This window comes from Oncorhynchus kisutch, unplaced genomic scaffold, assembly GCF_002021735.2.
Source record: "Oncorhynchus kisutch isolate 150728-3 unplaced genomic scaffold, Okis_V2 Okis02a-Okis13b_hom, whole genome shotgun sequence".
In the NCBI taxonomy this organism is placed as follows: domain Eukaryota; kingdom Metazoa; phylum Chordata; class Actinopteri; order Salmoniformes; family Salmonidae; genus Oncorhynchus; species Oncorhynchus kisutch.
Genome location: NW_022261979.1, coordinates 2,352,237 through 2,374,008, shown reverse-complemented (window position 1 = coordinate 2,374,008; position 21,772 = coordinate 2,352,237). Strand labels below are relative to the sequence as shown.

General features: G+C 42.2%; 1 protein-coding gene across 1 annotated transcript; it reads right to left on the bottom strand.

Moving 5' to 3' along the window:
• Window positions 1-915: 915 nt before the first annotated feature.
• On the bottom strand, window positions 916-21,543 carry LOC109885256 (complement C4-like). The gene is made up of 41 exons (XM_031811995.1): window positions 21,429-21,543; window positions 19,950-20,139; window positions 19,663-19,828; window positions 19,274-19,344; window positions 19,004-19,095; window positions 18,754-18,836; window positions 18,476-18,563; window positions 16,495-16,621; window positions 16,145-16,286; window positions 15,913-16,025; window positions 15,655-15,816; window positions 15,317-15,487; window positions 14,603-14,794; window positions 13,575-13,718; window positions 11,314-11,443; window positions 10,879-10,950; window positions 10,537-10,749; window positions 10,238-10,349; window positions 10,079-10,149; window positions 9,831-9,970; window positions 9,512-9,727; window positions 9,340-9,400; window positions 9,149-9,238; window positions 8,862-9,068; window positions 8,694-8,769; window positions 8,358-8,550; window positions 7,902-8,009; window positions 7,533-7,695; window positions 7,227-7,438; window positions 6,332-6,490; window positions 6,091-6,153; window positions 5,927-6,017; window positions 5,645-5,822; window positions 4,752-4,842; window positions 3,343-3,417; window positions 3,152-3,251; window positions 2,234-2,323; window positions 1,909-2,004; window positions 1,716-1,799; window positions 1,439-1,571; window positions 916-1,332 (listed from the first exon to the last, which is right to left on the bottom strand). Exons 1-41 carry the CDS (start codon window positions 21,494-21,496, stop codon window positions 1,191-1,193), a joined length of 5,175 nt encoding a protein of 1,724 aa, XP_031667855.1. The 5' UTR covers window positions 21,497-21,543; the 3' UTR covers window positions 916-1,190.
• Window positions 21,544-21,772: the final 229 nt, after the last annotated feature.

Here is a 21,772-nt window from a genome sequence, read left to right as displayed (position 1 = left end):
CCTATTTCGCAACAAAGCCTCCTTCACTCATGCTGCCAAACATACCCTCGTAAAACTGACTATCCTACCGATCCTTGACTTCGGCGATGTCATTTACAAAATAGCCTCCAACACTCTACTCAGCAAATTGGATGTAGTCTATCACAGTGCCATCCGTTTTGTCACCAAAGCCCCATATACTACACACCACTGCGACCTGTATGCTCTCGTTGGCTGGTCCTCGCTACATATTCGTTGCCAAACCCACTGGCTCCAGGTCATCTATAAGTCTTTGCAGGTAAAGCTCCGCCTTATCTCAGCTCACTGGTCACCATAGCAACACTCCCCCGTGACATGCGCTCCAGCAGGTATATTTCACTGGTCATCCCCAAAGCCAGCACCTACTTTGTCGGCCTTTCCTTCCAGTTCTCTGCTGCTATTGACGGAAACGAATTGCAAAATCACTGAAGTTGGAGACTTATATCTCTCTCACTAACTTTAAGCGTCAGCTGTCAGAGCAGCTTACCGAACACTGCAGCTGTACACAGCCCATCTGTAAATAGCCCATCCAACCAACTACCTACCCCATCCCCATATTTGTTTTTTGTTTTTCTGCTCTTTTGCACACCAATATTTCTACTTGCACATCCTCATCTGCACATATATCACTCCAGTGTAAATTGCTAAATTGTAATTACTTCGCCACTTTTGGCCGATTTATTGCCTTACCTCCTTACTTCATTTGCACACACTGTATACAGATTTTCTATTGTGTTATTGACTGTACGTTTGTTTATTCCAGGTGTAACTCTGTGTTGTTGTTTTTGTTGCACTGCTTTGCTTTATCTTGGCCAAGTCACAGTTTTACTGAGAACTTGCTCTCAACTGGCCTACCTGGTTAAATAAAGGTGAAACTAAATAAAATACAAAATATCGTCAGTGTATGTTCCTTGTATTTATTGCCATGTGCTTAAACACAATTATTAAATAAACCTGTAAACATTATGGATGTTTTATGTTTCTCATTTCCTTCATATTGTTGGTAAAGTTGGTCAAGGACTGAATTACATGTTGTGGTTAAAATGCCATTTTATTGATCTTGATAAGAATTGAAAGTGGATGTTACAAACACTAAATTACATGACTCGATAAAAACATATAATTTTCTAGATAATGTGTTGAGTATGCATGTTAACGTGTCAGTGAACCAGTTACTGGGTGCAGCCATTCAACATGTACTCAGATACAAAGTCTTTAAATTTTTTGCATGTAGGCCTGTTCTTTGATCCTCGGCACTTTTTCTTATTGGGCACTTGTTCAATCCAGGTATTTGATTCCAAAAGGTATTGCATCCTAAAATCAAACAGAGAAATGGTGAGGGAAGTCCAGTTCTCACAGAGTAAGACCTTAGTGGTAAAAACACCTTCAGTTGTCTTATGACATCATAGCCAGAACTTACTGGCCATTCGAGTCGGTGGTGGAGCCATCTTTGCCCATGATGAGGTATGTCTTCCCTGTCTCTAGCTGTCCTTTACACTGGAGCCTCTTGGCGAACACTCGCACTTTGCTCTCCTCCAGCTTCACATCTCCGGCTGGCAGAAAGAGGGCACAGAGTTACCATCGTTACCATGACCGCAGAAAGAAGTACATGTACTATCTATGGTTACGTCTTCATGAACATTCTAGTCACAGACAGAGATCCAAGTCAGGATTGGAATAATGGTTTTATCACTTACTGGCTCGGAGTACCTGAGTCACATTAGTTGTGTAGAGTTCAAAGTTACTCTTCACAGACATACTGATGACTTGGACAATGAAACCTAAAACAACCAGATTTAAAATGAATTACTAGCTTCACCTTATTTGTCCCATACTGTAACTGTTAAATTATTGACCTTTGTCATACTCATAGCTAAATTGTCTACTGACCGTAATCCACAGTGGGGGAATAGCAAGCATGTTCAAAACGATCTTTCTTCTCTAGCTTCAGTGTTCCAAAAGTGTCCTTCTCTTTGTGGCAGGGCCCTAAAAAACCAATGGGACTTTCTTTAGTGTCATACAGACCCTAACCAATGGAACCAGAACCAATGGGATAGTCCCAAAATGGTAAAATCCCACCTTTAAGGCCCTACAGGCAGGCTCAATCAAATTCTCCACACTATTAGAACCCAGGTCTGGTGCCATAACAGTGAGAGAATACTTCAATAGGGTAACTGAGATAATGTTGGCGATAGTGATAGAAATAACAACTTACTCTCTGAACACTGGCACACATCCCCTGAACACAATGTTGAAACCATCTTGCTTCTTTTTGGTGCAGCATAGAAAGTAGTACACTTTCTGTCTGTGATAGTGTGTGTGTGTGTGTGTGTGTGTGTGTGTGTGTGTGTGTGTGTGTGTGTGTGTGTGTGTGTGTGTGTGTGTGTGTGTGTGTGTGTGTGTGTGTGTGTGTGTGTGTGTGTGTGTGTGAGAGAGAGAAAGAGAGATAGAGGAGAAAGAGAGGGGAGGAAGGAAGGGACAGAGAGAGGGAGAGGAGGGAGAGAGGATAGAGAGAGAGAGAGAGAGAGGAGGGAGAGAGGATAGAGAGAGAGAGAGAGAGAGAGAGAGAGAGAGAGAGAGAGAGAGAGAGAGAGAGAGAGAGAGAGAGAGGAGGGAGAGAGGATAGAGAGAGAGAGAGAGAGAGAGAGAGAGAGAGAGAGGGAGAGAGAGAGAGAGGATAGAGAGAAAGAGAGAGAGAGAGAGGAGGGAGAGAGGATAGAGAGAGAGAGAGAGAGAGAGGGGAGGGGAGGGGAGGGAGGGAGGGAGGGAGGGAGGGAGGGAGGGAGGGAGGGAGGGAGGGAGGGAGGGAGGGAGGGAGGGAGGAGAGAGGAGAGAGAGAGAGAGAGAGAGAGAGAGAGAGAGAGAGAGAGAGAGAGGATAGAGAGAGAGAGAGAGAGAGAGAGAGAGAGAGAGAGAAAGGGAGGGAGGGAGGTGTATGTTAGCAAAGACAGACAGACCGGGAGGAAGAGAGAGAGAGAGAGAGACAGTGGCAGATGGGGAGAGATAGTTAAATTATGCATTATTTTTTAGTGATGGCTAATATATTCAGAAGACTATTTGACAGATACAAAAACATCTGTCAAGGTAAAAAAAAACAAGTAGAGAATAAATGTGAAAAGAAAGCCTTGTATACCTGGTTCATAGTAGTCATAGAATGTGGCCGGAGCAGGCTGCAGTAGACCTATAGTTACTGTCTGCACAGCCCTAAACGTTACACACTCCCTTTCCTCAATCTGGACAGAGACACAAAAAACACCTTTGGGATTTTCGATTTCACACTGTTCCACCGAGTTGCTTGTGTATTCGTGTCTGTGTGAGTCTCACCTCATTAAAGTACAACAGCACTTTGCCATGTGAGACCTCGTAGTGAGAGATGTATTGTTCATCAGGGTTCTTTAGCTGTGGAGAGACAACAGTTAGAGAAAGAGGAAGGGAGGAAGGAATGATCGAGGGATGAAAAGGGGGAAGGAGAGAGGAAGGAATAATCGAGGGATGAAAAAGGGGAAAGGAGAGAGGAAGGAATGATGGAGGGATGAAAAGGGGAAAGGAGAGAGGAAGTAATGATTGAGGGATGAAAAGCGGGAAGGGAGAGAGGAAGGAATGATGGAGGGATGAAAAGGGGGAAGGAGGGAGGAAAGAATGATCGAGGGATGAAAAGGGGGAAGGGAGAGAGGAAGGAATGATGGAGGGATGAAAAGGGGGAAGGGAGAGAGGAAAGAATGATTGAGGGATGAAAAGGGGGAAGGGAGAGAGGAAGAAATGATCGAGGGATGAAAAGGGGGAAAGGAGAGAGGAAGGAATGATGGAGGGATGAAAAGGGGGAAGGGAGAGAGGAAGAAATGATCGAGGGATGAAAAGGGGGAGAGGAGAGAGGAAGGAATGATGGAGGGATGAAAAGGGGGAAGGAGAGAGGAAGGAATGATTGATGGATGAAAAGGGGGAGAGGAGAGAGGAAGGAATGATGGAGGGATGAAAAGGGGGAAGGGATAGAGGAAGATCAGGGGATGAAAAGGGGGAAGGGAGAGAGGAAGATCAGGGGATGAAAAGGGGGAAGGGAGAGAGGAAGGAATGATGGAGGGATGAAAAGGGGGAAGGGAGAGAGGAAGATCAGGGGATGAAAAGGGGGAAGGGAGAGAGGAAGGAATGATGGAGGGATGAAAAGGGGGAAGGGAGAGAGGAAGATCAGGGGATGAAAAGGGGGACGGAAGAGAGGAAGGAATGATGGAGGGATGAAAAGGGGGAGAGGAGAGAGGAAGGAATGATGGAGGGATGAAAAGGGGGAAGGGATAGAGGAAGATCAGGGGATGAAAAGGGGGAAGGGAGAGAGGAAGGAATGATGGAGGGATGAAAAGGGGGAAGGGAGAGAGGAAGATAAGGGGATGAAAAGGGGGAAGGGAGAGAGGAAGGAATGATGGAGGGATGAAAAGGGGGAGAGGAGAGAGGAAGATCAGGGGATAAGGGGGAAGGGAGAGAGGAAGGAATGATGGAGGGATGAAAAGGGGGAAGCGAGAGAGGAAGGAATGATGGAGGGATGAAAAGGGGGAAGGGAGAGAGGAAGGAATGATGGAGGGATGAAAAGGGGGAAGGGAGAGAGGAAGATCAGGGGATGAAAAGGGGGAAGGGAGAGGGGAAGATCAGGGGAGAGACTGGCAGAACATTGGTTACTAAAGAAAAGTAAAGGGAGGGGGTTGGTAACGTGTTTATATAGACTCTATATGATGATGAACACTCACCTTGTCCAGGTCGTCTGTCTGTGCCTCAAAGCCACTGAGCAGTGTGATGTCGGCTATGGACATTCCTGTGAGATTCCTGGTCAGACTATGACTAAAGAATATAAGTTAGTTAGCTTACTGAAAAACCACTGCCCTATCGCCTAGGCCGTCACAAAATATTCCTCCCAGTCACAAATCTTCTGTTATTTGTATATTCATGACAGAATCAGTCCCTCTCTGTTTAACTGACCTCACACAGAGCTCTCTGTTTAACTGACCTCACACAGATCTCTCTGTTTAACTGACCTCACACAGACCTCTCTGTTTAACTGACCTCACACAGACCTCTGTTTAACTGACCTCACACACACCTCTCTGTTTAACTGATCTCACACAGACCTCTCTGTTTAACTGACCTCACACAGACCTCTGTTTAACTGATCTCACACAGACCTCTCTGTTTAACTGATCTCACACAGACCTCTGTTTAACTGATCTCACACAGATCTCTGTTTAACTGATCTCACACAGACCTCTCTGTTTAACTGATCTCACACAGACCTCTCTGTTTAACTGACCTCACACAGACCTCTCTGTTTAACTGACCTCACACAGACCTCTCTGTTTAACTGACCTCACACAGACCTCTCTGTTTAACTGACCTCACACAGACCTCTCTGTTTAACTGACCTCACACAGACCTCTCTGTTTAACTGACCTCACACAGATCTCTCTGTTTAACTGACCTCACACAGACCTCTCTGTTTAACTGACCTCACACAGACCTCTCTGTTTAACTGACCTCACACAGACCTCTTTGTTTAACTGACCTCACACAGACCTCTCTGTTTAACTGACCTCACACAGACCTCTCTGTTTAACTGACCTCACACAGACCTCTCTGTTTAACATACCTCACACAGACTTCGTATTCAACATCGTTTTCAGAATTCCGGCTTTGCTGAGTATCTCTTCTGTGTCTGCTGCGAGCGTCAAACCACTCAATCGCTGATCGGGGGACATCCTCTTCCTCCCTTTTCTCTCCGTCTCCATAGTCACCCTCATAGTCGTTGTAGTCTTCAACAATCTGGGCTGATGAAACAAAGTGTTATCATAGTGTACTCGTGGAACTCAGTCACACACATCCTAACCTGTAGTAAAAGGAGCACTGAGTCAGAGTAGTGCTGTCCGCTCACCAGTGTACTCTACTTTCCCCTCTACTTTGACTGTGATTGACAGAAGGTTACAGTCGTCTGAGGTGTCCAGTAGATGGTAAGCTTTCGTAACCTGCCAGACAGATCAATATGTTACCTGTTTGAATGAACATCAATAAATATTATTTGATGAGAAAGACGCTCACCTTCATCTTGGCTTTTCCCTGTCCCGTTAGGGCTACGTTAATGATAGGATTACCAATCAGTCTCTGGCCAAGTAGAGACAGAGAGAGAGTTACGTGTGTGTGTGTGTGTGTGTGTGTGTATGTGTGTGTGTGTGTGTGTGTGTGTGTGTGTGTGTGTGTGTGTGTGTGTGTGTGTGTGTGTGTGTGTGTGTGTGTGTGTGTGTGTGTGTGTGTGTGTGTGTGTGTGTTGGAGTGGGTATACCTTCAGCTCCGTTTCTACTTTATCCCCCTTGTTGTCCAATGACAGCTTCTGAATGTCGCTCTTCCCTGGAATAGTGAACTGTACCTCCACTTCTGTGATGGGAGGTTGGGGCCTGCTCAGTGCATACTCAGAGAGAGCCTCCAAAGCCACTATAGTATCCTAAAGACATTAAGATGAATGCTTAGACTGGATACAAATTGAAGGTAGACATTTAGCATGTTATTTCTACCAAATGGTGTAGAATGTAAAATCACCATCGACTCTCAATGAGTGGGACTATCACCCTTGGGTCACTGTATCAGTAGAATATCAGTATTGTTGGACTGAATATGAAGGCGGAAAATTAGCAAAACATGCTAACTAGGAACAAGGAAACTACATGCACTAGGAGGCAATGAAGCAGCCACATCATGTTTTGGCATTGTTTGGCTCTCCATCAATACAGTATATCTCACCTGTGATGACTTGAAGTCTCCTCCATCAATACAGTATATCTCACCTGTGAGGACTTGAAGTCTCCTCCATCAGTACAGTATATCTCACCTGTGAGGACTTGAAGTCTCCTCCATCAGTACAGTATATCTCACCTGTGAGGACTTGAAGTCTCCTCCATCAATACAGTATATCTCACCTGTGAGGACTTGAAGTCTCCTCCATCAATACAGTATATCTCACCTGTGAGGACTTGAAGTCTCCTCCATCAGTACAGTATATCTCACCTGTGAGGACTTGACGTCTCCTCCATCAATACAGTATATCTCACCTGTGAGGACTTGAAGTCTCCTCCATCAATACAGTATATCTCACCTGTGAGGACTTGACGTCTCCTCCATCAATACAGTATATCTCACCTGTGAGGACTTGAAGTCTCCTCCATCAGTACAGTATATCTCACCTGTGTGGACTTGAAACCTCCTCCATAGTTCTCCTGTGAAGTCAGCCAGCAGGCTGCAGAGTCTGCCCACTCTGCGTCCTTATGAGCCACTGCAGTTAACAGGGCATAGGCTGTAGTCTCTACGGTTATGGCCTCTGTCGTCGGTACATAATGTTTCTTTTCCTCATTCACCATGCCAGCGTTAGCATACCACCCACGGCAATGGTCTTTCCCTGTCAAGAGCAGTCAAAGAATATCAGTGTCAGCAGCAATCCCCCATCAGCCCACACCATTCTGACCTATAACAGGAGTGTAATAGGACAATACCTTCAGTTGCCAGTCCTTTGAGTTTTTCCCAGGCAGGCTCAGCCTGTGTCCGGTCAGACAGACAGACTGACAGACAGTAGGCTGTTATGGCCACAGCGTAGGGCCTCTGTAGCCCCTCAACACGTGAGAGCAGGTAGTCGGTGGCTTTGGAGATAATGGCTTTCTACACAAACACAAACACAAACACAGAGCAGCCATTCTGGTTAAAAATAGGAGCATTTGATGTCTCTGTTTTTCTTCTTCTCCAGGATAGAGACGGCTGATTTAGACGGATGATTCGGTTGAAGTCGGTTAATTGGTAACACAATGAAAAAGTACGCTATACTAAACATTTGTGAGTTAATAAGGAAATATGTCCACCTATCTTACCGTATCGCTACGCTCCTTGTTGTCTGTCAGGAAAGGGAGGGAGCAATTTAGAGCCACAGTTATGAAAGCAGTCATGGAGACATCTCCCTCTATCCCTCCAATGCCTCCCTAGAGAGAAAAAGAGACAACTCAACTCAACAGATAAAGAGAAAATACAGGAGGGTTGCCAGTTCGAGTCCTGCGTCTGACTGAGTTGGCAACCAGAGGGTTGCTGGAATGAAATCCTAGATGCCTTTGCCTGCTGTTGTGCTTTTAAGCAAGGCACTTAACCCCCACGCAACAACAGCTCCCCAGGCGTCCAGTGTGGAAGCCTCCCACACCTCTCCAAAACCTGTCTATGTTATGTGTGTCTTTCGGAGGAGTTGGGTTAAAAGCGGAAGTCAAATTTCGGTTGGACCTTGTGTGAAACTGCCCAATAAAGTGATCTTCATGTTAAATTTTTGAATAATCCTTTACCTGCATTTCCCGGTGTATGACTGGGTTAGGGTCCGAGAATGATCCATCCCCCTTCTGTTTAACCAGGAGGTATCTGACTGAATCAATGATATGCTGCTCAGACACACCCTGTGCCCATCTCCCCTTCTCTCCACCGCCTGCATTCTGACGTTCTGCCACCAGAGACATCACTTTGACAACAAGGCCCGTCAGCCTAGAGAGGAAGGATAACAAACACTGTGATAGGATCGGCCAGCTCCAGTCCTGGAGAGTTGCAGTGTTTACAGGCTTTTATTCCAGACAGACAGAAAACTACAGCACCACAAAAACAAGCAACGTAAAGAGAGATGTACTGACCAGTAACTGGTGGGATGGTCCGTCCAAGCTCCATACGATCCATCACCCTTTTTAAACGTCAAAATTCTCATATAGCCTGACAGAGAGAGAGAGAGAGAGAGAGATATTGTATTTTGTGTTTCTTACTATAAATTAAAATAAAACATCTTCATTACAGTTCTCCCACACCTTGCTCTGTGAACTGGAGGGCCGTGTCTCTGGTGCCAGCGGGCAGCTCATACCAGCGCTGGCTAAGGTCCAGATAGCGGAGGGCCAGGGCTGTGGGGGCCATACGTTTCATAGTCTGCTCTGCACATCCATCAGGGGCTTTGAGCAAGCTTCTAACCCCATCGTGAGAGAGCAGGGTCGTGGAAGTGGACTTGCCAAACAGCTCCCCTGGGGAATGGACGAGATTGGATATTAAACTGACAATAATGTTGTGAAGAGAAATGATTGGAGGGTAAAATGAGTCAGACCTTCCATCTTGACGAAGATATTGGTGCTGGAGCCAGGGACTGTGTTGTCTGGTAACTTTCCATCAATCGTGAAAGATTGGCGACTCTTCCCTGACAACAGAGAATGAGAGAAGCTGGTTGGTGCTTTTTATGCCATAAACTATTACGTGAATAAAATGCTGTCATCATACATATTCTGTTAGCAATCTCACCAATATTGCCATTCAGGTCAACAAAATGAGATTCCTCCACTCTCTTCTCTATTCCCTCCGTCTAAAATATGAGAAACTATTATTTTAAGTAAATGCAGTAGCTTTACATTAATGGATCTTCAGTTCAATTTTTTGTAGTAGTAATTTTCCCCGATATTTTTTGTATACTTACTCTAACATTCAGAATCTTTTCAATAGCATCACTGCCGTCCTCATTCTCTATGTCATAAAGACGTATTTTGATGGGTATGGGGCCGGTTTCCATGGGTACTGCAGAGAATGTGACGGCTTTGGAGGAGTGGGCCTCCACGGTGATGTTGACATAGGTTTTGATGGAACTGGAGCCTGGTGAACAGAGCTTGTCATTTCTCTCCATGTGGAGTGCAATCTGAGAAGGAGGAAGTGCTCCATCAGCTGTATGGCATGTCATCTTTCTGTATACGCTTCTGAAGTGTTCAACTGTAGTACTACAGAAAGTGATTCAACTCTACCTGTGCAGCCTGGTCCCAATAGTTGTAGACAACAGGAGCAATAGACATTTGCTCAAATCTTTTGACTGAGTACGGCAGCCTCAGAGAGACAAAAACCTTCTTAAACACACGGAACTCATGTGGTTCTGCCACACAGATGCCTGCAGGAGGGACACACACAGACAGGTCCATTACTCTCCAGAATGACACCACATGTTCCTTACTGTCTAGGTACAGGAATATGAACCAATAGAGGAGGAGGATGTTACCATGAGAAGCAGACAAGCTGACAGCCTGTATCTCCCAGGTGGTGATGGAATCAGGCAGAGCCATAGTATGACTAAGGGAGACAGAGAGAGAGACAAATTACAATAGTGTTTCAGACACATGGCGCCGATATACTGTGTGTCTAAATGTCCATTTCTCACCTTCCTTTGCCGTTTATATCGACCACTGTGAATGCAAAGCTTGGGGGGAAACTTCTGCGTATTTGCTGATTGGTTGTGTCAAAGAAGTCTTCGATGTCTGTGGCACTCGCAGCTGAGAAGAGAGAGTGTAGACTAAAGGTGTCACAATAATATAACCTTTTAAGATCGTATTCTCATCCAATCCTTTTAAGTTATAACAAGTCAGACATGTCTGTCTAAAGGATAGTGTCTGTTATCATTTTGTTACCATGTTATACATGTTAGAATGGTAATATCCCCAACAATCAAGTCATCCTCACTCCTGCCATGTCCTCTCTGGGCGTCGTCTCGTTTCTTCTTCTCCCTCAACTTCTCTCCCTCTATACAGCAGTCCAGGAAGGCCTTGACACAGACATGGTCCTTATTGGCTCGTGCCACTCTCTCGGCTCTCTGCTGACACGTCCTCAGCATGGGGATCTGGGACAAGCCATGAGAACAACACTCCTGCAGCTTGGCGTCTGAGTAACTGGATTCTGGGAGTTGGAGATGGTGAGGTAGTGACAAAAGGTTTTAGTTCGTACCTGCCAGGACTGATGAACAGACTCTCCCACCACCTCAGGCAGCAGTTAGTGACAGTCAATAGTAAAGTAACGTTGTAATACTTATGGACACCATCTGCTCCTGGAGGTCCAGGGAACGCCTCTGTCGTCTGAAGCCTGACTCACAGTTAAACCCTAAGACAAACACACATACAATAGGGTGAAGACCATCAAATCAAAACATCAACATAAAACAACATATTGTGGGAACATGTAGGTTTTGAGCAACTATGATGTCATTAATGCTTTGTTGAAATGTACGTCTGAGTTGGTGTTTGTTTTCAATTTTTTTTCCTTTATGTTGAAGGTTGGGATTTAAGTCGCAGCCAATGTCATGTCTAGTTTAGTGGATCCATGTCTGTGAAATGTTAAGTTGTCTACCTCCTAAAGGGGTTTTAACCCAATCCCAGAGAACATCATTCAGAAACTATGGACCAAAGAAGAAGTAGTGTCGACACTAGACAGATGTTTTGTTTAATCACACTACTTTCGTCATACCCTTCCTCATCCTAGATAGCACATGAGAGTTGGAGATGAATGACAAGCCAGCGTCATTCAACACAGAGGCCGTATCTGAGCCGCCACCGTATGAGCAACCGAGGTCATAGGACTGCATGGACCAGAATACCTGTGAACAGCACACAAAATATTCACACTATTAGTCAAAAAGAGCCATTTGGTCTTTATTGCATAGAATATATTTATACCTGTACATTATAAGGAGTGAGTTTTAGAGGAAATAATGTTGAGGAGACAATATGTATAATTATTCTTTAGTAAATAGTAGCTTGTATATGTGCATATACAGTACCAGTCAAAAGGTTGGACACACCTACTCATTCAAGGGTTTTTCTTTTCTATATTTCATATTTTATATTCTTCAAAGTAGCCACCCTTTGACTTGATGACAGCTTTGCACACTCTTGGCATTTTCTCAACCAGTTTCATGAGGTAGTCACCTGGATTACCTATATTATTCATCTCATCTCATTCATCTCATATGTATACGTATATACTGTACTCTATATCATCTACTGCATCTTTATGTAATACATGTATCACTAGCCACTTTAACTATGCCACTTTGTTTACATACTCATCTCATATGTATATACTGTACTCGATACCATCTACTGCATCTTGCCTATGCCGCTCTGTACCATCACTCATTCATATATCTTTATGTACATATTCTTTATCCCCTTACACTTGTGTGTATAAGACAGTAGTTTTGGAATTGTTAGTTAGATTACTTGTTGGTTATTACTGCATTGTCGGAATTAGAAGCACAAGCATTTCGCTACACTCGCATTAACATCTGCTAACCATGTGTATGTGACAAATAACAGTTGATTTGATTTGGGAATGTATTTCAATTAACAGGTGTGCCTTGTTAAAAGTTAATTTCTGGAATTTCTTTCCTTCTTAATGCGTTAGAGCCAATTAGTTGTGTTGTGACAAGGTAGGGGTGGTATACAGAAGATAGTCAAGACTAAGTCCATATTATGGCAAGAATAGTTCAAATAAACCAAGAGAAACGACAGTCCATCATTACTTTAAGACATGAAGGTCAGTCAAAATCTTAAGAACTTTGAAAGTTTCTTCAAGTGCAGTCACAAAAACCATCAAGTGCTATGATGAAACTGGCTCTCATGAGGACCGCCACAGGAAAGGAAGACCCAGAGTTACCTCTGCTGCAGAGGATAAGTTACCAGCCTCAGACTGCAGCCCAAATAAATGCTTTGCAGAGTTCAAGTAACAGACATCTAAACAGCAACTGTTCAGAGGAGATCAGGCCTTCATGGTCAAATTGCTGCAAAGAAACCATTACTAAAGGACACCAACAAGAAGAAGAGACTTGCTTGGGGAAAGAAACACGAGCAATGGACATTAGACCAGATGGAAATCTGTCTTTTGGTTTGATGAGTCCAAAGTTGAGATTTTTGGTTCCAACCACCGTGTTTTTGTGAGACGCAGAGTAGGTGAACGGATGATCTCCGCAAGTGTGGTTCCCACCGTGAAGCATGGAGGAGGTGTGATGGGGTGGGGGTGCTTTGCTAGTGACACTGTTGATGATTTATTTAAAATTCAATGCATACTTAACCAGCATGGCTACCACAGCATTCTTCAAAGATACGCCATCCCATCTGGTTTGCGGTTAGTGGGACTATCATTTGTTTTTCAACAGGACAATGGCCCAAAACACACCTCCAGGCTGTGTAAGGGCTATTTGTGATGGAGCGCATCAGATGACCTGGCCTCCACAATAACCCAACCTCAACCCAATTGAGATGGTTTGGGATGAGTTGGACAGCAGAGTGAAGGAAAAACAGCCAACAAGTGCCCAGCATATGTGGGAACTCCTTCAAGACTGTTGGAAAAGCATTCCTCATGAAGCTGGTTGAGACAATGCTAAGAGTGTGCAAAGCTGTCATAAAGGCAAAGGGTGGTTACTTTGAAGAATCTAAAATTTGTTTAACACTTTTTTGGTTGCTATATGATTCCATATGTGTTTTTTTCATAGTTTTGATGTCTCACCTTTATTCTATAATTTGAATATAGCAAAAATAAAGAACACCCTTGAATGAGTAGGTATTCTAAAACTTCTGACTGGTACTGTATATTCAAAATATATATAAGGGGATTAGAAATTATGCAGACAATTACATTGATGGAAGCTACAATATTTCTGCAATATTAAAGCTGATGTGGCCCCACCCAACAAATAAAATAATAATATTAAAATAATAGTAGCTTGCCTGTTTGGGGGTGAGTTTGTTGTGGGCATTGAGAGCATAAATAGCCTTGTCCACAGCCAGCAAGGCAACTTTGGCCCTCTGACCATTTAAGTCTATCTCCAGCTTCGCCGTGTTTCCAGGTAGATATTCATCTTTTGACTTTACCTAGAGCATTTAAATATACATATACCTAGAGCATATTAATATACATATACCTAGAGCATATAAATATACATATACCTAGAGCATATAAATATACATATACCTAGAGCATATAAATATACATATACCTAGAGCATATAAATATACATATACCTAGAGCATATTAATATACATATACCTAGAGCATATAAATATACATATACCTAGAGCATATAAATATACATATACCTAGAGCATATAAATATACATATACCTAGAGCATATAAATATACATATACCTAGAGCATATTAATATACATATACCTAGAGCATATTAATATACATATACCTAGAGCATATTAATATACATATACCTAGAGCATATTAATATACATATACCTAGAGCATATTAATATACATATACCTAGAGCATATAAATATACATATACCTAGAGCATATTAATATACATATACCTAGAGCATATTAATATACATATACCTAGAGCATATAAATATACATATACCTAGAGCATATAAATATACATATACCTAGAGCATATTAATATACATATACCTAGAGCATATTAATATACATATACCTAGAGCATATTAATATACATATACCTAGAGCATATAAATATACATATACCTAGAGCATATTAATATACATATACCTAGAGCATATAAATATACATAGGAAAAGATTAGGATGATAACACCAAATACGTATCATTAGTAAATGACTCTGAACTGAATTGTAACTTATTAACAGTCAGCATCGATGAAACCCTTTATTTCTCTTTCTTTGTTTTGTGTTTCTAACAGACTTTGGCCACATTGCTGTCTGATTCTCCAGAACTCTCTCGGTCAATGCTGATGCTGATCTACTCCAGTCACTGTTCACTCACCTTCACTGTCCCCTCACAAGCATCGTCGACGTCTACCCACACAGAGTCAGTAATGATGTCACCTTTCTGATCATAGTAGTAGCCAATCAGACGGAAGGAGGGGGTCATATCAGGCGTGATTGGAAGCTGAACCTTTGTTAAGTCCCCTGATTTGACAGAACCCTGTTTTGTTATCACTCCACGGCTCAAAACCTGACGATTAAAAACAGAGAAGTGATTGTTTTTCAGTTATAGAACTTTTCCACCATGTCCTGTTCCTTGTGATTTCAATTAAATTCAATTCCAGGGGCTTTATTGGCATGAGAAACATATGTTAATGTTGCCAAAGCAAGTGAAGTAGTTAATATACAAAGTGAAATAAACAATAAAATGAACAGTAAACATTACACTCACAGAACTTCCAAAAGAATAAAGACATTTCAAATGTCATATTATGTACATATACAGTGTTATAATGATGTACAAATGGTTAAAGTACAAAAGGGAAAATAAATAAGCATAAATATGGGTTGTATTTACAATGGTGTTTGTTCTTCACTGGTTGATCTTTACTTGTGGCAACAGGTCACAAAGTTTGCTGCTGTGATGCACACTGTGGTATTTCACCCAGTAGATATGAGAGTTTATAAAAATCGTGTTTTTTTTGTGGATCTGTGTAATCTGAGGGAAATATGTGTCTCTAATATGGTCATACATTGGGCATATATCTCTCACCATGTAGTAAATAAAACCATCCTCTGGTGGCCCATTGAAGACTTTGAATACAACGGAAAGGGTTTGACCCAGCGTCAGAATCGTTTGGCTCACGCTCACGCTCAGATAGGTGTTGCCAGGAGACGATGTACGATTGACGTCTTTGGTCATTTTCTGGTCATCTACAGTCACCTGATGGAAACAGAGAGGGGAAAACAAGGGATAAAAGAAGAGAGAACCAATCCAAAGTCTTTAGTTTCATATGATTCCTTCAGTGTTTAGTTCACAGCCTATTGCTGTATTGCTTGAAGCTACTGCTAGAAGCTACAGTTTTATTTGGACTATTTTGTTATACTTACCTCCACAGTAATGTCATGATCAAGATTGGGAAGGTTAAAATCGTGCCACACTGCGCCCTGCTGGTTAGTCTTTACAGTTTGGTCTCCACCCTGGAGTTCTGGCAGATGCATTCTCACTGGCTCTCCAACAGCTGGGGAACCATTTGGGAGACGGACCACCACCTAACAGATCACCGGACAAAACAATATACAGTTTATCATTTCACAGATAGACATTGTTCAATCCAACGTATCTCTGTCATCCAAATGGAGGCTTACCACTACACTGAGAGGAACTCCAGGGATGTAGTGAGAGCGGGTACGGGACAGGTCTACAGTGTAACGCTGGGAAACAACAGGAAGAGACACCTCTGCTTCCTGTAGCTCACCACCTGGTGAAGGGATAAAGTCAGTACCAATATGGTTTAGTTGTCTTGTACCTACTGTATGACTGTACCACATTTCAAAAGTCTCTTTTTGTTCAAACTAAGAACAACGACTGATGCCTTACTGATGATGTCAGTGACAGACACGGCCATGTAAAGCTGTGCTTCGCTCTGGACCACGTCTGAGAGGGTGGTGTTGAGGTTGGATTTGAGTTGCTCTCGGAGCTTGGATTCCTGGAGAACCGCCGACCCCTCTCCATCTTGTATCTGAGAGAAAAAGGCAAGCGACAGGTTTTTGGTCAAACCATAACTCAAGCTTTGCTTAAACCAAAATGTTGTAACTTTATGTAGAAATAGGTTGGCCGCCACGTCAGTTGTCCTTCAGAGCTCCCAGAGCTTTAGTCTTTGTGAGTCTTCTTCTCTGATCGAAGAGTACAGATATTTTGATTGAAATATGACACATTTATCCTCTCACCGATCCAGTCAGCTCCAATCCTCTGATGAAGACAATCCTGTCTTTTTCACCATCTGGCCCCTGTATTTTCTCCTTCAGTCCAAACCGGCAGTGGAAAGCTCCCTTTATACTCTCCCCATAGGAGTACCTGAGGGAGAAATACAGTGAGGTCAGACCAACTGAGAGAGTTCTATAACATATTCATAGATTTGATAAACATTTAGAGGACTTGTACTTGGGTGAATGTCTCAATGAGAACCACATAGCCCGAACTAAAGTTACATTTGCGTGCTCAGTCCCCTCCTGTACTCCCTGTTCACTCATGACTGCACGGCCAGGCACGACTCCAACACCATCATTAAGTTGGCTGATGACACAACAGTATTAGGCCTGATCACAGACAACGATGATACAGCCTATAGGGAGGAGGTCAGAGACCTGGCCGTGTGGTGCAAGGACAGTAACCTCTCCCTCAACGTCATCAAGACAAAGGAGATGATTGTGGACCACAGGAAAAGGAGGACCGAGCACGCCCCCATTCTCATCGACGGGGCTGTAGTGGAGCAGCTTGAGAGCCTCTTGACGTCCAAATCACCAACAATCTAACATGGTCCAAGCACACCAAGACAGTCGTGAACAGGGCACAACAAAACCTAATCACCCTCAGGAGACTGAAAAGATTTGGCATGGGTCCTCAAATCCTCAAAATGTTTTACAGCTGCACCATCGAGAGCATCCTGATGGGTTGCATCACTGCATGGTATGGCAACTGCTCGGCCTCCGACTGCAGGGCACTACAGAGGGTAGTGCGTACGGCCCAGTACATCACCGGTGCCAAGCATTTTGCCATCCAGGACCTCTATACCAGACGGTGTCAGAGGAAGGCCCTAAAAATGCCCAAAGACTAGAGATTCCCTAGTCATAGACTGTTCTCTCTGCTACCACACGGCAAACGGTACCGGAGCACAAAGTCTATGTCCAAAGGGCTTCTAAACAGCTTCTACCCCCAAGCCATAAGACTCCTGAATATTTAATCAAATGGCTACCCTGAATGGCTACCCAGACCCCGCCACCCCTCCTTCTACACTGCTGCTACTCTGTTATTATCTATGCATAGACACTTTAATAACTCTACCTATATGTACATATTACCTCAATTACCTTGACACAGGTGCCCCCACACATTGACTCTGTACCTTTACCCCCTGTATATAGCACCGTATTGTTATTTACTGCTGCTCTTCAATGATTTGTTATTCTTACTTATCTCTTACTTTTTTTGTTGGTATTTTCTTAAAACTGCATTGTTGGTTAAGGGCTTGTAAGTAAGCATTTCACTGTAAGGTCTACTACACCTGATGTATTCAGCATTTCACTGTAAGGTCTACTACACCTGATGTATTCAGCATTTCACTGTAAGGTCTACTACACCTGATGTATTCAGCATTTCACTGTAAGGTCTACTACACCTGTTGTATTCAGCATTTCACTGTAAGGTCTACTACACCTGTTGTATTCAGCATTTCCCTGTAAGGTCTACTACACCTGTTGTATTCAGCATTTCCCTGTAAGGTCTACTACACCTGATGTATTCAGCATTTCACTGTAAGGTCTACTACACCTGATATATTCAGCATTTCACTGTAAGGTCTACTACACCTGTTGTATTCAGCATTTCCCTGTAAGGTCTACTACACCTGTTGTATTCAGCATTTTACTGTAAGGTCTACTACACCTGTTGTATTCAGCATTTCACTGTAAGGTCTACTACACCTGTTGTATTCAGCATTTCACTGTAAGGTCTACTACACCTGTTGTATTCAGCATTTCCCTGTAAGGTCTACTACACCTGATGTATTCAGCATTTCCCTGTAAGGTCTACTACACCTGTTGTATTCGGCGCAAGTGGCAAATACAATTTGATTTGACATTTTATTTTCATCACTTTGTAAGGAGCTAGATGTTGTAGAGGGAAACAGTTGATATCAGGATTAAATCTTACTTGGCTAAAATTGTGAAGGTGAACTGTTCAGTGTTCAATAGAAAGTAGCTTTGCTTAGGTATGACGGTCACCTCAAAGCTCGGCAGCACTGAAACAAAACATGTTCAGAACAACAAAACATCTCTTATCCTTTCTCCATGTGGAAGAAAATGTATAAATAATAGCATGAATACAATTTCAGTCAAATATTTTTAGAAAGATTGGCTTTAAACTTGAAATATTCAAATGGTAAATAGAGAGTAAGTTGAGCAAAGGAGATAAAAAGAGAAAATATGAACCAAATTTCTTGACTTGAAATTCTCGAGTAACAGCATTCTTTTCATCTCCTTGGTAATGAGCCACGATCCTCCACACACCCATTCTATAATAAAAACACACCAGGTATGATATTAGGTTGTCTTATTATAATGTATTGTAAATCATGTCATCAATTCATCAAATAAGGATAGTTGCACAATATCAGTCAATTAATAGATGCTAATGTTGAATAATTGTGGAATTTCTATAGCACATAATATACGACTGTACTCTGAGACATCAGGGATATTAAAAGGGATATTGGTGAATATTCCATCCGTAGCTCTCTTAAGAGTCTTCATTATCCGGTTGCCCTCCGCATTCTACCAAGGAGATACAAATCAGTTATAATACAAATCAGTTACTATTTCACAACTCTTTCAAACATCAAAAAAAGCTTTTTGGCATCAGAGATCTCCACCACAATGATAAACATTTCAACACTTCAGCAAATTAAATGTAACAACGGAATGTGGTCAAAAATGTCAAGTTTGTACTCACAAAAATAGAGATCTGAAAAACGGCATCATGGGGCTTCATTGAGTGGTTGAGGGTAAATATCCTGTATCTCACTGGTAAAAATAAAATCCTAATATAATATCTTAATTGTAAACCTTTGACCAATATTAAAGTTGTACTTGGGGATTTTGGCAGTGAGGTCCTTTATCTACTTCCCCAGAGTCAGATGTCTATAGGTGTCTTAACAGATACGCTAGTTAGCATTGGCTCGTGAAACTACCTCTAACTTGCTTCATACTGGACACAGACACATAAAAATGATACCCACCAGTTCATCTGACTCTGGGGGAAGTAGATAAGGGGGCCTCATTGCCAAAATCCCAAGTATCCCTTTAAGATGTGGTTCTATTTTATGTAGACTGTAGATGTACCTTGCTGTGTAGGGTTGTAGATAGGCTGGTCAGTCTGAATGAAGATGTAGCCTCTGTGTTGGGAGACTAGGACCCTCACCATCTTTCTGTCTGTCACCCCATCCATCTCAGCCACCAGCAGAAGATTGGGAATATCCACAAAGGTGGGCAGCTTGTCCCTTTCTACCTGCAAGGTGGGAAAAACATTGAAATGAAACCAATAAGACCTAGTGTCTCTCCTTTTTCTGGTTTGTGATATCGTCTGTATGGTCATTCATTTCATCAAGGCAAGTCTCACTAAGTCATACCTCTAGTTCCACAGTTTGGATCTGTCCCTCCTCAGTACACACAGTGCTGCTCTTTTGAGACATCAGATGTGTAGTTGCCTCATGCTCCAGGTAGAGGGTAACACGTTTATTCAGGAGGGCTTTACCCAGCTGGACATAAACACGCTCCTTCACCCCCACATGGAACACATTGGGAGCTGAGATAAAGAACCTGAGCCAAGAGAAGGTAGCATTTAGAAGACTGTATCGACCACCTAATACTTTAAACAGTCTAGAATGTAAATGTCACATTCATTCCTAAAGATGTTTTATGTTTGTCGAACACCAGTGTATCAAAAGGCTAAATGTGCAAGTCATTCAGAGGCATTGAAGTACTCAGATTAATCTGAGTTGAAACATTAGATTAGAATACAACTAATATAAACGTCTCGCACTGTAAAACATATTGTGCTAGTTCCACTTTAAAAAATGTAGGCAACTATTTCCATCAGCTTTTTGAGGATTTCCAACTTGAGGTATTTTTAGGTATAATATACTTACATTTTAGTGTTTCACAAACACTCATATATTAAGTCCACAGCATAAAAATGACTAAGAGACAACTTAGTGACTAAGCGACAACTAATGACTAAGAGACAACTTAGTGACTAAGCGACAACTAATGACTAAGAGACAACTTCATTTGATCTATTTAATCTTTCTGTTTACTTTCATTGATTGTGTTAAACAGTGTTTGTGTTAAATATGTCTTTCATCGCTTGGCATCTTTATCCCCTGAAACAGGAATTATTGAGAGCAGAGCTTATTCCACTAGCACTAACTGGAGGTAAGGTTGCAAGCATTGTAGATTTATGCATTTGCCTCTGTCAAGAGTTGGGCGCATGATCTAACTAATAGTGAGAATGGGTGGTCACATCATTGAATGTCAATTTGCCCTACGGTTTAGATATCCGTTCATCTTGATCCATTACACCTCATAGCATAACAAACTGTTTGATACTAACGTAGAAATGGGATTTTTTCATTCTTCAAACGTGCAAACAACATTGTGTAAAAGTATCGTAAAGTTTTTAAAAAAGAGCCACATGACAAGTTGTTGGAAGAACTTAAAATTCTTTAGTTGAAAGGAAATACTATGATAATTGAGTAAGTTAAACACAACTTTCCTTGTAGTTGTTTTTACACACAAACTGTTGTGTAGATGCTGCATTTATCTTATGCTGAATTCATTATTTTTTGGGGGGTGAGGTTGATTGAACAAGTAATGTAATGTACTAATTATATTCAAGTAAAGATGACAACTATGCTTTTTATGTCAAAATAATTCTATTTTCAAGTATAATTGACTAACCACCTAAATCCTTTTTTACAGTGCATGTGACCATGCTAAAACATAAGTACAAGTCAGTTGAAGTTAAAGCTACATGCACATACAGGACACAGGAAGGCACTGATATTGCATGGTGAAATGTTTCCTGGAGATATTGTTGAAACATTTACCTGTCCTGTCCATGTACAGACTCAGCAGCCAAAATGAAGAGCACCATAAGACAGACGGGAGAGCCCATGGTTCTTGTTCACTGTCTCTCCTCCTGCTCTGTCCACAGACCCTATCTTCAAAGTTTTATTCACTTAGTTTATATAGATCTCTCCCTTTTCTCTCTTTCTCAATCCCCATGTCAATCTCTTATGCTCCTCCCTTCCCCTCTCCCTATGAGACAAACGTTATGTAATTTGTAGTCACTGCCTGATTGAGGCAGGATGCCACTTACTGTCAATCATCAATAATCAAGAAATTGGCACAACTTCATTGAAAAGACAACTGTTGTATAGTTCTCTTCAAC

Excerpts from the sequence above, each read along its gene's own strand:
- LOC109885256 (XM_031811995.1), bottom strand. The coding sequence starts at position 21,496 with ATGGGCTCTCCCGTCTGTCTTATGGTGCTCTTCATTTTGGCTGCTGAG. Across the intron at positions 9,069-9,148 it reads TATCTTCGTCAAGATGGAAG|GGGAGCTGTTTGGCAAGTCC; the intron begins GTCTGACTCATT and ends TCCATTCCCCAG. Across the intron at positions 1,572-1,715 it reads GACTCAGGTACTCCGAGCCA|CCGGAGATGTGAAGCTGGAG; the intron begins GTAAGTGATAAA and ends TCTTTCTGCCAG.